The 16,959-nt window shown below is 42.3% G+C and overlaps 1 protein-coding gene across 1 annotated transcript in view; it reads right to left on the bottom strand.

The window, feature by feature from the left end:
• CHRM4 (cholinergic receptor muscarinic 4) overlaps positions 1 to 9,190 on the bottom strand; it is a gene marked incomplete at its 3' end in the record, with an annotated part of 73,755 nt that extends 64,565 nt beyond the window's left edge. The window contains exon 1 of the mRNA XM_081314370.1: positions 9,087 to 9,190. Within this exon, the coding sequence (XP_081170496.1) occupies positions 9,087 to 9,132 (46 nt within the window). The 5' untranslated portion in view covers positions 9,133 to 9,190. The remainder of the gene's footprint in view (positions 1 to 9,086) is intronic.
• Between the last annotated feature and the right edge of the window lie 7,769 nt (positions 9,191 to 16,959).

Raw genomic sequence — 16,959 nt, 5'->3', positions numbered from 1 at the left:
TCACCAGATGGTCAACACAGAAATCAGATTGACTATATGCTCTGCAGCCAAAGATGGAGAAGCTCTATACAGTCAGTAAAAACAAGACCAGGAGCTGACTGTGGCTCAGACCATGAGCTTCTCCTTGCAAAGTTTAGGCTTAAACTGAAGAAAGTAGGGAAAAGCACTAGGCCACTCAGGTATGAATTAAATCATATCCCTGTTGAATATACAGTAGAGGTGACAAATAGATTTAAGGAATTAGATCTGATAGACAGAGTGCCTGAAGAACTATGGACAGAGGTTCGCGACATTGTACAAGAGGTAGCAACCAAAACCGTCCCAAAGAAAAAGAAATGCAAGAAAGCAAAATGGCTGTCTGAGGAAGCTTTGCAAATAGCTGAGGAAAGGAGGGAAGCGAAAGGCAAGGGAGAAAAAGAAAGATACGCCCAATTGAATGCAGAATTCCAGAGAATAGCTAGAAGAGATAAGAATGCCTTCTTAAATGAACAGTGTAAAGAAATAGAAGAAAACAATAGAATAGGGAGGACCAGAGATCTTTTCAAGAAAATTGGAGAAATGAAGGGCACGTTTAATGCAAAAATGGGCATGATAAAGGACCAAAATGGCAGGGACCTAACAGAGGCAGAAGAGATTAAGAAGAGGTGGCAAAATTACACAGAAGAACTATACAAGAATGAGCTTAACGTCCCTGATAATCACAATGAGGTGGTCACTGACCTCGAGCCAGACATCCTAGAATGTGAAGTGAAGTGGGCCTTAGAAAAACTGAGCAACAACAAAGCTAGTGGAAGTGACAGTATTCCAGCTGAGCTATTCAAAATCTTAAAAGACAATGCAGTAAAAGTGCTACACTCAATTTGCCAGCAAATTTGGAAAACTCAACAGTGGCCACAGGATTGGAAAAGATCAGTTTACATTCCAATTCCAAAGAAAGGCAGTGCCAAAGAATGTTCAAACTATCGCACCATTGCACTCATTTCTCATGCTAGTAAAGTCATGCTTAAAATCCTACAAGCTAGACTTCAGCAGTATGTGGATCGAGAACTACCAGAAGTACAGGCAGGATTTCGAAGAGGCAGAGGAACTAGAGATCAAATTGCCAATATACGCTGGATCATGGAAAAAGCTAGGGAGTTCCAGAAAAACATCTACTTCTGCTTCATTGACTATGCTAAAGCCTTTGATTGTGTGGATCACAACAAACTGTGGCAAGTTCTTAAAGAGATGGGAGTACCAGACCATCTTATTTGTCTCTTGAGAAACCTATATGCGGGTCAAGAAGCAACAGTGAGAACTGGACATGGAACCACTGATTGGTTCAAAATTGGGAAAGGAGTCCGGCAAGGCTGTATACTGTCGCCCTGCCTATTTAACTTATATGCAGAGCACATCATGAGAAAGGCAGGGCTAGATGAATCAAAAGTTGGAATTAAGATTGCCGGAAGAAATATCAACAACCTAAGATACGCAGATGATACCACTCTAATGGCAGAAAGTGAAGAAGAACTAAAGAGCCTCTTGTTGCAGGTGAAGAAGGAGAGTGCAAAACTTGGGTTGAAACTTAACATTAAGAAAACCAAGATCATGGCATCTGGCCCTCTCAATTCCTGGCAAATAGATGGGGAAGAAATGGAGGTAGTGACAGATTTTATTTTCCTGGGCTCCAAGATCACTGCAGACGGGGACTGTAGCCAAGAAATTAAAAGACGCTTGCTCCTGGGGAGGAAAGCCATGGCAAATCTAGACAGCACACTAAAAAGCAGAGACATCACCCTGTCAACAAAAGTGCGTATAGTCAAGGCTATGGTCTTCCCAGTTGCAATGTATGGCAGCGAAAGTTGGACCATAAGAAAGGCTGAGCGCCAAAGAATTGAGGCCTTTGAACTGTGGTGCTGGAGAAGACTCCTGCGAGTCCCTTGGACTGCAAGGCGATCAAACCGGTCAGTCCTAGAGGAGATCAATCCTGACTGCTCTTTAGAAGGCCAGATTCTGAAGCTAAAACTCAAGTACTTTGGCCACCTAATGAGAAGGAAGGACTCACTGGAGAAGAGCCTAATGCTGGGAAAGATCGAGGGCAATAGAAGAAGAGGACGACAGAGAATGAGGTGGCTGGATGGAGTCACTGAAGCAGTAGGCGCGAGCTTAAATGGACTCCAGAAGATGGTAGAGGACAGGAAGGCCTGGAGGAATGTTGTCCATAGGGTCGCGATGGGTCGGACACGACTTCGCAGCTAACAACAACAACAGCATTTCTGTGAATATTTTTCTTGTGTTTGAAAAGTGAGAGTGTGTGTTTGAATTTTACAATCTCTCTCTCTCTCTCTCTCTCACACACACACACACACACACACTCTACACCCATGTAGTGCAGATAATGTACATCACTTGGACAGTGATATGCAACTCAGTTTTCAGCTTTGCATTTCAAAGAAACAAATTACTAGCAAGCTCCAGCTTTCCCTTTCTTGTCAATAAAATCTCACAAATGAAGATATTCAGATACTGTATCTTAACTAAATAGATGAATAGACTCTAGCAGGCAGCTTGATTTTCTTTGAAAAAAGTATAATGGTTCTGTAAGAAGGTATATTAATGATTAATCTCTTTATTTAGATAAAAAAAATGTACGAAAAGAAAATCACATTCATCCAGTGGAGTCAGTATATGATTAAACTAAGAAAACCTATTTAAGTATATTGTATTGATATCGTTATCCTAGAGTCTGTCTCCAGTGTAATAAATACATCCCATATAATCAACTGTGTGTGTGTGTGTGTGTGTGTGTGTGTGTGTGTGTGTGTGTGTGTAAGTAAGGCATTAAGCTACAAACAAGGAGACTGTAAGTTCTAGTCCTGCTTTAGCCAGGAAAGCCAGCTGGGTCAGTCACTCTTTCTCAGCCCAAACCATTTCACAACATTATTGTGGTTGTTGTTAGTTGCGAAGTCATGTCCGACCCATCGCGACCCTATGGACAATGTTCCTCCAGGCCTTTCTGTCCTCTACCATCTTCTGGAGTCCATCTAAGCTCACGCCTACTGCTTCATTGCCATCTTTAGTTAGTTATAAAAATAATAATGGTGGAGATGATCAATGATAGATAGATAGATAGATAGATAGATAGATAGATAGATAGATAGATAGATAGATAGATAGATAGATAGATAGATACTGTAGATAGAGTTAATACTGAACTACAACTCTCAAGAGAGCCAAAACTGGGCAAAATGTGTGGTGGAATTATAACTATTCTTTCTGCATCACGCAACTTAATTTACTCAGCTAACCAACAGCAGCCAATGGCATGGGATCATGTGAGCCAGAATCGATTTGGTAGTAGCACAATGGTATGTCTGGTGGGCCCTGAGAATAGATATGTTTAAAGTAATTATCTCTTGAAGAAGCGGTTGAACATGTGCTTTACCCCATCTTTGTTTTTCTTTGCCTTTTCTTATGAAAATAGTGTATCCCATTCTATTAGTGGCATGAGGTGTGCCGCCTCTTTTATTTTATTTGATTCTACCTAGAATTAAGGCACAACATTTGTCAAAAGATCTGTGCCCTGTAATTTGTTGTCTAGCACATGGAGCCCTTTATAGAATATGGGTCATTTTGTCAAACTGAAACTAACATTGCTTTCTTTATCAGTAGGACTTTGTTGTTATTAGGAGCTTTCAATTAAACCTAGAATTTATATTTACCAGTTGTTTAGAGAGGGGCCTATGTAATGTTCAAATAATTTAAACTAGATTAATAAATGTAGATTATGAAACATAGGACTGTAGCTTTATGTGCAGCACTGGGAATATGTAATAAAGCTTCTCAATAACTGTCCCTAGTTACAAGTCCCTGGTACATTTAGGAACATCATGACAATTAAATTAATGTATAACCAACATGAGACATACTGTAGATTTGGTCTGTTTGTGCCATGTCCAGTTAGCTAGGATTACTTTAGAACTAACCAAACAGAACTGAGTTTTTATCAGGTTTGCATTTGTTAAATCAAGTATATATGCATGTGTGTTTGTACATTCTGATTTAATATTCACTTGTGTCATGAACATGCTATGAGTTTCAAAAGATTTCAGTTTTAACCTTATGAATCAATTAATGAAAATCTATGCAACTGAGTTTCAAATGTAGCAATCTGAAAAATGTTATTTGACACATCTCCAAATCCAGGTTATTTTTGGTAAATTAAGGTTCCATTTATCTTTAATTAGCCCAACTGCACATAAATATCTTCTATATCAACATCACATGGACATTTATTTTTGTATATGGCATTTGTGTGATAAGAACGTATATGTGTGAGTGTGGTTTTTTAGCACAAATATGTGTGGGATGGGAAGTGACACCAGATGTTTTTACTTTATGTCTTTTTATTCATATGAAGGTGATCTCATATGAAGGTCATTCGTGGTTTCGGGGTGGGGTATCATCAGTACGCTGATGATACCCAACTCTTTCTTTCCACCCCGAACCAACCCAGCGATGCCCTCGCCGTGATGTCCCATTGCCTGGAGGCGGTCCAGGTCTGGATGGGGAGAAACAGGCTTCGTCTCAATCCTGGCAAGACTGAGTGGCTGTGCATATCGGCATCTCGGACTAACCAGTGTTACCCCCCATTGATAGGGCTCGCAACTTGGGCGTCCTCCTGGATTCACAGCTCAATTTTGAAGACCATATAGGTGCCGTGACCAGGGGGGCTTTTGCCCAGGTTCGCCTGGTGCGCCAGTTGCGACCCTACCTGGACCGAGATGCCCTACGCACAGTCACTCATGCGCTCGTGACCTCCCGTTTAGACTACTGCAACGCTCTCTACATGGGGCTGCCCTTGAGGACCACCCGGAGGCTTCAACTGGTGCAGAATGCGGCCGTGCGAGTTGTGATGGGGGCCTCCCGATACTCCCATGTAACACCTCTACTCCGCGAGCTGCATTGGCTTCCAGTTGCCCTTCAGGTGAGATTCAAGGTGCTGGTGATGACCTATAAAGCCCTAAATGGCCTGGGTCCGGGATATTTGAGGGAACACCTCCTGCCAGCATCAAACTCCCTTCATCCAGTGCGCTTGCACAGGGAGGGTCTTCTCAGGGTGCCGCCGGTAAAAGATTGCCGGCGGACAGTGGCGTAGCGTGGGGGGTGCAGGGGGGGCCGGCCGCACCGGGCGCAACATCTGGGGGGGCGCATTAGATGCATTTTACTTTAATTACATCAGTATTTTCATAACAAACAATACATGTGCTTAGGGGGTAAGGGTTTCTTTAACTAATCTAGTGGAAGAGACTCGAGTGCTAAAATCCACGGGTTAGGGGGCGCAAATTACTTGCCTTGCCCCGGGTGCTAACAACCCACGCTACGCCACTGCCGGCGGATAACACCCAGGGGGTGCGCCTGCCCTCTGGAACCAGCTGCCCGTGGAGCTTAGGACCGCCCCTGATCTTCGTTCATTCCGCCGGGACCTGAAGACCTGGCTCTTTGAGCTCTCCGGCCCAGGCTGAGAATTTTTAACTGAGGTTTTTAGTTAAGGGATAATTTAATCTTTTTAAATTGTTTTTTAACTTTTGTATTTCGTACTGTTTGATTTTAAATACCCTGTAAACCGCCCTGAGTCCTTCGGGAAAGGGCGGTATATAAATTTAATAAAATTAAAATTAAATTAAATCTAACTAACTTTTTTGGTCTAACTTAATCAGGATTTCTACTTCCACCAGCCCACTCTATAAAGATCACCTTTCCCCAACTAGATATCCTGTAGCGGTTTTTGAAGTTTGTTTTAAAAATGTATGGCCACTATTCTTGTCCCAAATAATAATAATAGGTTTCCTATCATACAATTCCAACAAGAAACGTGGTATTCAAAACAGCTAACAATAAATAACTCTCTTGGCTATCTTGGCTATTCATTGGACATACCAGCTGTGAATGACGTAATCCAACACATTTTGGGGACACAAGATTGGATAAAACTGATACGCCATAACTACATCAGCAGACTTCTATGGATAGGTGATTGGAGAGTTACCAACCATCATCGACAGATTTCTGTGGGTAGATGATTAGAGACACTTCGGCAGAGAAAAGGAGAAATAAGGTGGCTACTAAGATGCCAAGATATCTAGAGGCATTTACTGTAACATGTCACTAAATTCTACACCTTTATAATGGGATGCCATACAAATGAAGAATTTAGTAGAACACAAACTAAGCCGTTGTTCAAATATGTTCATAGCAAAGGGAAGACTGTGATTTTTAGGAGCTCATGTTATCTACGCCAGGGGTCCCCAACCCCTGGTCTGTGGATGAATACCAGGCCATGGCATGCCAGAAACTGGGCCACACAAACAAGCAAAGCCCCATCTGTGGGATGCAGGCAGCACACAAAACTATGCTCCCTCCGGTCTGTGGAAAAACCTCTCTCCACGTAGCCGATCCCTGGGGTGCCCAAAAGGTTGGGGACCTCTGATCTATGCTATCCAGGACTATCCATTTTACATTCTTCAGTGGGAAGGGAGTAATGGCTTCAGTGGGAAGGGAGTAATGCCATAGTTATTAAAATACATATACAAATAAATGGATATAATTCAAGTATGGGTCATCAGTGAAAAGGAATTTGCATCTAGGTCCTTTTGAAATAAAGACAGACGAAAATAAAAGAAAACATCTATCAAGAGGGGAAATAATTCACATTTTGCTATTTCCAGACTACAGTCTTGTATCTATTTACTTGTGAGTAAGCTTCATGGAATGCAACAGCACTGAGTTTTGTTGAAAAACATGTACACCAAAAAGTATTTTAAAAAATCATACAATTTATATCCTATTCTGGCGAGTTTGTGTAGCCAGCTTTTTAGTTTTGAAATGCAAGATGTTAGAGGCTGCTATTAGTTCCACCACCACCCTGCTCCAAATATCCCTGAACATCCAAATACCCTTGCACAGAAAGTGCTCTTTAATAACTTATCAATTACTTTGCCTCTGATTTTTAAATTAGTGTATTGTGATATAGATTATGAGTTCCTCCTTAGTCAAACTTCCCCACCATATGTATCATAAATACTTCCATAGGTACAACTATGCATACAAATATGCATGTGGGTGCAAGCACACCCACATACAGCCCCTTCTTTCCGACAAAACTATGACACTTGCAGTAAAATACAATATGTCATGTTGCAGCTCATTATTTACCTTTAGTCTGAAATAGCTTTGCAAATACCCATATTCTGAAACCTTTGCCTCTCTCATATCTCCCTCATGTAGCTAAATCCACAAGGCTAATGTTATGATGCCTTTCTATTGCTGAAAATTATATATGAAATACCATGGAGCAGAAAGTGTGAAAGAATGCTCTTAAAATGATAAAAACAAGTAAACCTAATTTCTGCATGGGTTTGTAGCCACATTTACTAATATAAGATAAAAGTTCATTTTAAAATGAAGTCACATTGTTAATTTTTAAAAGTGATTAAATAATGAGTAAGATCAATGACTGTAAGTATCCAGACTACCATGTGACTTACACAGTAGTGAATTCCATATATGTATTACTCATTAAATGCTACTATACTAATCAGATACTCTTATCAATGGGTTTTTTTTAAAGTTGGTCCCTACCCCTAAATGTCCACAGTGGAATAGAAATGAAAAAAAGCAACTCAAACAAGCAAAGCAATTACTCCATTGATTCAAAATTAATTCCTTTTTATTTCACAGACACATCCAGGCAATTTTCTTGGCAACGTATATGCAAAGATTTAAATTGTAGCCTAGTGGTATTTCTTAGTGGTCTCTCATTAAAGCGCTGACTATGTCTGATTTTGCTTAGCTTTTTGAGATCCACCACAGTTGTCAAGTTCTTCTTATGGCACTGATTTATTCGAAGGGATAATCCATATTTACATAATCCTGGATCTGAAAATGGCAACTCATTCAAGAGACCCAGCATTAAACTCTCTAATTTGGGATAGATAGGTTGTCAGAAATGTATTCTCTAATGAGAGATTTTTTGCAAATTATTTTTTCTCTTTTCCATGGATTTGGGGAAATAAGGGGAGGGAGAATCCAGAAGGAGGGAGATAAGTACAAGAACAGTAGGACCCCATGACTGCAGGGAGGAAAAGCTGAACCCTGTAGTTATTTTAAACTTAAGCCAACCAGGGGAACCATACTGGTTTCAAATATGGGATGGGAGAGGGGGAGAAGGGATAAGTTGTCACTGTCCAATCCTTAAAAAAAATGCGGAAATAATATTTCTCATTGCAGACCAAACCATTCTATTACTTCACGGGATTAAGTTCTGACCATGAAGAATGCAAATGATTCTTATTCAAAGTAAGCTTTCAGACGTCTGTCCCCTTGGTTCGGACTGCAGTATCTGCTGCTGGGCCAACCCAAAAATCAAAGCAAAGAGCCGGTCCATCCTACCCCCTCTCCTGCTCTTACAGGCTCCTTTCCACCCCCAACTCCCCACACCCTGGCTGAGCAAAGGGGAACCTGGTTGCTTCTTCCCTACGGCCCCGCTCATTCCAAGATCCGTTGCTACTATCTGTGAGAGAGTTATCAGTCTTCATCAGTCTTGTTTTAGATTCGCATCCCAGCCCTCTCTTGACTAGCGCCCACCTCCATTCTAACCGGGAGCCACAGGAGTTGTCGTTCAAACACCTCTGGAGGTCACCAGATGTGGGGGAAAAAAATATGCCACCTTTCTTTTTAGGCGTCTCAACACGCGCGCGCTAGCTTGAAGACCAGAAAGGAAGAACAAAGCGAAAAGGAAAGAAGGTTAAGCAGAGGCAACCCGGGACCTAGGAAACTTGAAAGAAAGGAGTACAGCTTTCTCTTCCCTCTGAAACACCCCCCCCTATTTTCTTCTGATTGTGTCCCCCCCACCCCCCCGCCGCCGCCAACCTTGTAATAGTTTGCCTTTGGGAGACCATCGCTTCTGGCACGTGACCCCTGCTGCCCCCTTGATCTCCGGGCGGGGTTGTACGGAGCCCTGTGGCCCCTTAAGCCAGGAAGGCTGGCGCGGCCGTCGGGTCCCCCCGGGCAGGCGAGGCGTCCGCTCTGGCGGGCTCAAAACTTACCAGCCATCCCCCAGCGCTTCTCCTCCGTGGCGTTCTCGAAGCCCATTTTATTTTATGGGGGTTTTGTTGTTGTTTTGTTTGTTTTTTTCCTTCCCCTGCGCTTGGGTCGCGAGTGCCGATCAGTGGAGAAGGAGGAAGCCCCCTCGCCCTCCGGGCTCTGCTTCCTGGGACCCGGCTCGGAGCATCTCGTCGCCCTCCAGGCTCGTCTCCTTCACCGAGCCCAGAAGAGTTGGGAGCCCCCACCCCCCTCCCGCCGTCTCCCCCCCACCCCACCCGCGCCGGCTGGCCGTCCCCCCCCCCGCTTCAAGAAGAAGAGAAGCTCCCGCGCTCCGCTCTCTCCCTTTGCCTCGCGCCGCCGCCTGCGGTTTCCCAGATGTGCTTCCCGCTCCCACTAAGAAGCGCGCGCGCGCGCCCTTTTCTCCTCAGCGCAAAGAAAACCTGGGAGGCAGCCCAGGAAACATGATGTAACGGCACCTCGCCCAATCATTAGGGCGCCACGAGGGCTACTTTTGGCCTCCTTGAGCAGTACCCCCCCCCGGGGGCGTGGGGGGGGGAGAAACAGGGACCGCCGGGGGAGGAGGAGGGGGGCAAAAGCCGGGAAGAAAGGGTGGGACAGCAAGAGCCCGGAGGGCGTGGAAGGCTCCCCCGGGCCACGGGCAGCAAAGGCGTCTCCAACTAACGACGAGCGGACCAGCCAAGACCCGCCAGCCCCCTTCCTCTTCCCCCCCGCCCCGCCCCGCCTGCCCCTTGCCCTGACAGTGAGGGAAGCACCCATTATGCTGTGCTGGCCCCTAGAGAGAAGAACCGAGGAACTCCGCTGAACCTTTGTTTAAACGGGGGGGGGGGGGTTTCTTCAAACTTGGCCCTTTTACGACTTGTGGACTTCAACTCCCAGAATTCCTCAGCCAGGCATGCTAGCTGAGGAATTCTGGGAGTTGAAGTCCACAAGTCGTAAAAGGGCCAAGTTTGAAGACCCCTGGAAACGGAGCCTGGGTTCGGGGGGGGGGAGGGGAAAAGCCTGTGGTCCCGTGCCCTGGGCAGAGAAGAAAGCAAGGCGGCTAAGCCTCTCTGAACTGGGCAGGTTGAGGGAACTCTCTTGAACCCGGATCCTTTCTCTAAGGGAGGTGGAGGAGGGACACGTGTCGTGGATAAGAAGGGAGCTTTGTCCCGCCGACGGCTTTGCGCTCCTGACACGCGAGGCATCTGAGCGCTTTCAGCCCCAGTTTAAGGCTGAAGCGCCCGACGGGAGTTTCAGCACTGGACAGCGGCTCGCGAAGCGAGGGGGATTGCGCAAGCGCTCCCCGGCCCCGAAGACGCGACCAGGGAGGGAGCTGCCAGAAGTCTTCTTCAACTGGGTTTAAAAACGGGCGAGGCTGTTGTTTTTTTTCTGCTCAGAGCGGGAGATTTTGGTGGAGTAATGCAAAAAGCCGGGCATGGGCAGCCCCTGCGTCAGATCTCGCCTTGGCCAGAGTTGAGAAGGGAGCCCGAGACCGGATACCTAGACCTCCAGTCTCCTCTCGTCTGTAGTATTGGGGGGGGGGGTGTCAATTGTATTTCAAACTTTCAAAAGATTATAGCAACGGGCGGCGTATCGGAAGTGTCCGAAGAATCCACATAAAGCACTCTATACAGAAGTGGTTAGATCTCTTTGAGAACAATCTCAGTCCACGAGGACCCTTGGCCAGCAAAGCTATCGATTCACCAAAACAATGAGCTTGTGGGGGTCACTCAGTCTTTAGCAGCAATATGGCAAGATGAATGGGGGTTAATCTAGAGCAACCAGACTAATATTTAAGTACCAATTATTGACTAGTTGTTTACTCACTCCCCAGGATTTGAAAAAGGAAAAACTACTTAGCATTTGTCCGGTGTTATCGAACTTTTTCAGTTGACTTATATTTCTCTAAGTGAGTTGACTTATATTGACTTATATTTTTTTACCTAAGGGATGAGTTTCAATTACTTCAAAAGTCTGTTCAAGTAAGAAAAGAAAAAGACAGATTTTTTAAATGATTAACAAATTATATTAGTATAGTAATGAACCATCTGCAAGAAAAGAAAGCTTGGGGTGCTCCAAGAATTCTGAGCTAGATATATTTTCTAGCACTGTACTGGAGTAATAATGTTAACTGCGTTAATCCAGGAAATCTACAGAGAGATCATGATGACAAGAGAACTTCTCAAAATTAGACAAAAGAATGTGCAAGGTTTTTTTTCACATGGTAGCGTGATTTGTTTCCTTTTTATTATTATTATAATTTATTTATTAAACTTTTATGCTGCCCATCTCGATAGAGGTGACACTAGGTTGCTTACAGACATTAAAACTAAAAATACACTATGTTGTTGTTGTTAGTTGTGAAGTCGTGTCTGACCCATCGCGATCCCATGGACAATGTTCCTCCAGGCCTTCCTGTCCTCTACCATCTTCTGGAGTCCATTTAGGCTCATGCCTACTGCTTCAGTGACTCCATCCAGCCGCCTCATTCTCTGTCGTCCCCTTCTTCTATTGCCCTCAATCTTTCCCAGCATTAGGCTCTTCTCCAGTGAGTCCTTCCTTCTCATTAGATGGCCAAAGTATTTGAGTTTCAACTTCAGAATCTGGCCTTCTAAAGAGCAGTCAGGACTGACCGGTTTGATTGCCTTGCAGTCCAAGGGACTCGCAGGAGTCTTCTTTAGCACCATAGTTCAAAGGCTTCAATTCTTTGGCGCTCAGCCTTTCTTATGGTCCAACTTTCACAGCCATACATTGCAACTGGGAAGACCATAGCCTTGACTATATGCACTTTTGTTGGCAGGGTGATGTCTCTGCCTTTTAGTGTGCTGTCTAGATTTGCCATGGCTTTCCTCCCCAGGAGCAAGCGTCTTTTAATTTCATGGCTGCAATCACTGTCTGTGGTGATCTTGGAGCCCAGGAAAATAAAATCTGTCACTACCTCCATTTCTTCCCCATCTATTTGCCAGGAATTGAGAGGGCCGGATGCCATGATCTTGGTTTTCTTAAATACACTATAAAAGGTATTTATTGTTTAAAATTCAATTAAAATAAAACTAACCAGGCTGGAGAGGGATGGAGCAAAATGCACACATGGAGGAAGTGGGGTGTTTTTTAGCTACCTCCAAAGGGCCATGCCCCCATTAGGGCCCCAGGCTAGTTGGAATAGCCATGTCTTCACAGTCTTTTGGAAGTCTATAAGGGTGGTGAGGATCTCATCTGAGGGGGCATGATGCTCCAGAGGGCAGGAGCCACAGTAGAAAAGGCTCCTCTTCTGGACCCCACCAGCCAAAATTCCAAAAAGCGAATCCTTATTTTTAGAAAATGATCATTTCTGCCTTTTCTTTAATAAGCCTGGAGTTTTTAAATTTCTCTTTTGTCTTCAGGGTGTTTAAGCGATCCAGGAAGAAAAGCCTTGGAAAATAATTGTAGTGTCTAGAGAGGTCATCCCCTCCAAGATCTCCTAATGCTTAATGAAAACCTTCCAGGGTGCCTTGCCTTTTAGTAAAGAAAAATGCCAGCTGTCTTGGAGAGAAGTGTAAGAGTTTCTTCCAATGACACAGAATTAGTTCTTCAAATAATATGTTATGGGTATACAATATTGTTGGCAAAAGCTGCCTTGATGGCAACTAGCTACATCAACTTGTGGCTATTTAAAATGAGCATGGGGAAGGGCAGATAAACATATCTGATGTTGCTCCTAGGTGAAGTATGATAAGGCCAAACAAAATTAGTATGGAAGAAGATGAAATCCATAGCTTGCAAAAAAAAGGCTGAATACAGTATATCTTTATTTTAAATTATTCTAAGCTTTTCCCAACCTAACGCCCTGATGTACAATTCTCATAATTTCCAGTCAGTATAGATATTGCTGCTGTCCAAGGCATGCAGACTTTTAGTTGACAGAAACATTTTTGTCCTTTACAGTGACACAAATTCAACAATATTTGACACACTGTCATATACACGGGTGAAATGAAAGGTTTTTCTCCTTGGGGTGGAGGCTGTTATCTATTTTTAAGCTCATTTGAGCATGATAATAGTATCTTTGAATGATCAGCTCTAGTCAATATTTTTTACAGTTGAAAAACATTAAATATAGGAGTCATATTTTCTCAAGGTATTTAAAAGTAATTTTATATTCGTTTCATGTTATATAAAGCAGGGGAGATTAAACTTTGGGTCACAAACCACCTCTAACATTGTGGGCAAACTGTGGGGAGGCTTGCAAATTTGGGGACAGGGTTTGTGTACACAAGTCACAAAGCACATCCAGTCATTCTGGATGAGCCAGCTTGTCCAACCAAACCCAAACAGAAAGCCTGGAATATAGTCTGCTCCAGCTTTGCTTGTGCCAACCTAAAGGTTTGCACCCGACAGCTTTAGCTTGTCTACCTAAAGCTGGATTGCCTTCAGAATTCACTCTTCTACCTGGGCAGCCTAACAGCTGGTGCCTCCAGACAAAGTGGAGTGCCAAGAACATGACCTGATAGGTTGCACAACAAACTCTGGATCTTTGGCAAGACTTGTTCCTGATCTGCCTAGACAAGTGGACAACAAAGCCGGTATCTGCTACAGTAGCAGTTATAAAAGAATACTGTATATATATATAGCAAGAATATACTTCCCATTAAACATACATGTGATTTTATTGCTTATTTCCAAGGAAAAAGTTTTATTTTATGAAACTGCAACGTTCTATCATTGTTTTATTTGCTACATTAAATTTTAATTATTGAAAGTAAGTGACACATTCATTTCTGCCCAACCCTAACCTTAATGAAGTAATTGGTTGTATTCATATGGGGATCACACAAATTCATTTATTGTTTTAGGAAATCATGACACCCACAGAGTTGAGAACCCTGATACAGCCTGATAACATAGCTTGAAACTGCTGGTATTTTTTAAAATGCAAATTATTTGTGGAAGATTTTCACAATAAGAGGGCAAACCATTTTGAACAATGCACCTTTAGACAAGAAGCCATTAGGTTTTGTTCTGTTTTGTTTTTAATGTGCCATAGGAACTAACTGTGGAGAGAGAGAGAGAGAGAGAGAGAGAGAGAATATGATGGAAATATAGAGAGCAATTATATTCTATGGAAGAAGAAAAAATGCCCCCACCTGCCAATACTGCAATGGACGTAAAACTATTGAGAAATATATGATATATATATATATATATATATATATATATATATATATATATATATATATATATATATATATATATATATATATATATATATATATATATATATATATATATATATATATATATATATATATATATATACAAGCCTTATTTGAGTTTGTGTCAGCTCTAGGCTATTGCAGGCCAAGAATGCCTGCAGAGTCTCCTGCTGCTTGCTCCTGATTTAAAGCTGTGCTCTTACAGGCTGGGCTGTGACACTCTTCCTCCATAACATTTCTGGCTATGGGCATGGGACCTGCTCTGCATTGCTGGAATGGAAAATTTCACACAGACACACATCCACGTGTACGCGCACGCACACACTCGCACGCACACACACACACACAATAACTAGTATCAAAGTCATAATACTTAGGAAATGCTCCTAGAATGAAATATAATTCTTAGTAAATGCCTGAGTTATAAGAAAATCCTTCCTAAAGATCTGTTTGGCTGAAACTGCAGAACCCCACCATGACAAGAGAACTTGATATAAATGCTTTTCCTCTGGGAAAGTTTCATTCCAAATTTTATCATTTATTTCCCTTTATGTATTTCTCTCTCATGCATACAGAGAGAGAGAGAGAGAGAGAGAGAGAGAGAGAGAGAGAGAGAGAGAGAGAGAGAGAGAGAGAGAGAGAGAGAGAGAGAGAGAGAGAGAGAAGCCTAGATCGTTTTTTGTCTGCTCTGATTATTCAAATACTTCTTCCAGTGCAACAGATCAGGGAGATCACTGATGCTATCATAAAAAAACAGTCAGAATCCACAAAAGCGGCAGCTGCTCACATTTCAAAAGATGACACAGTGATCTGAAACCTGGCAATTTTACCTGACATTCATCTTAAATATTGATGAGGAATTTTATTCTTCTTTTTAGCATCCCCAATGTACTTTCAATTTGGGGGGGAAATGCCATTGGATTCTTTTTATTTTTTACAAAAGGGGAGGGATATCAAACACTTTGCAGGTGGTTTTCATGGAAGCCTCTGTGCAGACATCCCCAGGGACCTAGCTTAGGAACTCTATCTCAAGTAGCTCCATGGAAAAACTAGCCGCAGATTAGCACCCTAGTCAAAGTGAGCCTATTCACAACAGAGGAAAACATACACAGTGTCTTGACTCCTTTGTGATATTTGGCTTAAATGTACGCATTTTCTTTTAATGCATTTCCCCTTTTTCCAGGCTTTTATGTTCTTGTGCAGTTTGCTTTATTGCCTGTCCTCCTTGGGTGGAAAGCTAGTATATAAAGCAAGCAGAGTAACAGTTCAATTTAATGCCAAAGCAGGTCTAAGCCATGAAAATAGGTAGTGAAAGTGATAAAATTTGGAGGTTCCCCACAACAGAAAAAGAGACTTTTTTAAAAAAAAAACAGTTTTGTGCTTTAGCGGTATCTATTTATTTTGAAGAATCAAGTTAAAACTGTCATTTTCTTTTAGCAGTCTGGCAAAACAACCCTTCACAATCATGCTAGACCAGATAGTCCATTTGTACATTCATAAAAGTTATAAAGGGGCACCACCTTTTCTGATCTCTTGCTTCACATGTTCTGAAAATTGTTCATGTTTTTTTTAACCTTTCCGGACTTTCCTCATTTGAAATAAGGGCTGAGTGCCACAAGTCAGGTTAATATTCCTCAATCCAAACTGGACGTGTCATTTTTCCTTTTTCCTGTGAAATCCAGACTCTGTATCATAATAGTAGTATGGAAGAGGAAATTGCATTGCTGGTGGAATAAATTAGAATTATTTATTCATTCTATTTCTATAGCCACCCAACTCAACCAAGTGACTCTGGGTGGCTAACAACCCTGAAATTATAAAACAAACAATATAATAAACATTAAAACAACAAAAACATCCACAAAAATAAATAAGTACAAACAGCAACCATGATGATTAATCAGCCACTGGTAATGCCACGTAATGGGTCTCTTAACATATGGCATGGGTATATAGCCAAGTTTTTAAAGCTTTGTGAAAAGCCAACAGAGTTGGAGCCATTTTAATCTCTGAGGAGAGAATATTCCATAAGGCAAGGGCTACAGCAGAAAAAAAAACTGTGTTCTAGCTCCCACCAGTCAACACTCTTTTGCTGATGGGATCTGCAGTGTGCCCAATCTGTTGGATCAGATTAGATGGGTGGAAACTCTTGGAAAAAGACTCAGATAATGTGGTCCTAAGCATAAAGGGCTCTAAAGATAACAGCCAGCACTTTGAGCTGCACCCAGAAACACATTGCCAAAGAGTGCAGTTCACAGAGCAATGGTGCTACATGTGCCAGCACCAATTATGGCACATGGTTAATACAGTTTTCAAGGAGAAATACAGTCTCCCCATTTAAAAAAATGAAATAGGACTTGCTGCAACAAAATGCTATTTTTCAACCATGTATTAGCCTCTTAGCTACAGTTTATTCTTTTGCTTAAAATATGTTAAATAAATTGATTGAAGGAAATAAATAAATAAAAATATAGAGTCCTTCACGACATCTCTTACAGATATCCCAAAACACTGGTGTCAGAAAATCAAAAAGTACATTTTCTCCATTTAATGAAATTCAATTAGCAGAGAACACAAAATGGGCAAAGGTTTTATTAAACAAGAAAGGTACAAAAGAAAAAAGAAAGAAAAAGGACCAGTTCCTAACTAACTCCAGTTCTTTCAGTGACATGTCCATGGGCGA

The sequence above is a fragment of the Vipera berus genome, assembly GCF_964194415.1.
Source record: "Vipera berus genome assembly, chromosome: 1".
Taxonomy (NCBI): domain Eukaryota; kingdom Metazoa; phylum Chordata; class Lepidosauria; order Squamata; family Viperidae; genus Vipera; species Vipera berus.
The sequence above is the reverse complement of the archived record's forward strand: the minus strand, read 5'-3'. Positions and strand labels throughout refer to the sequence as shown.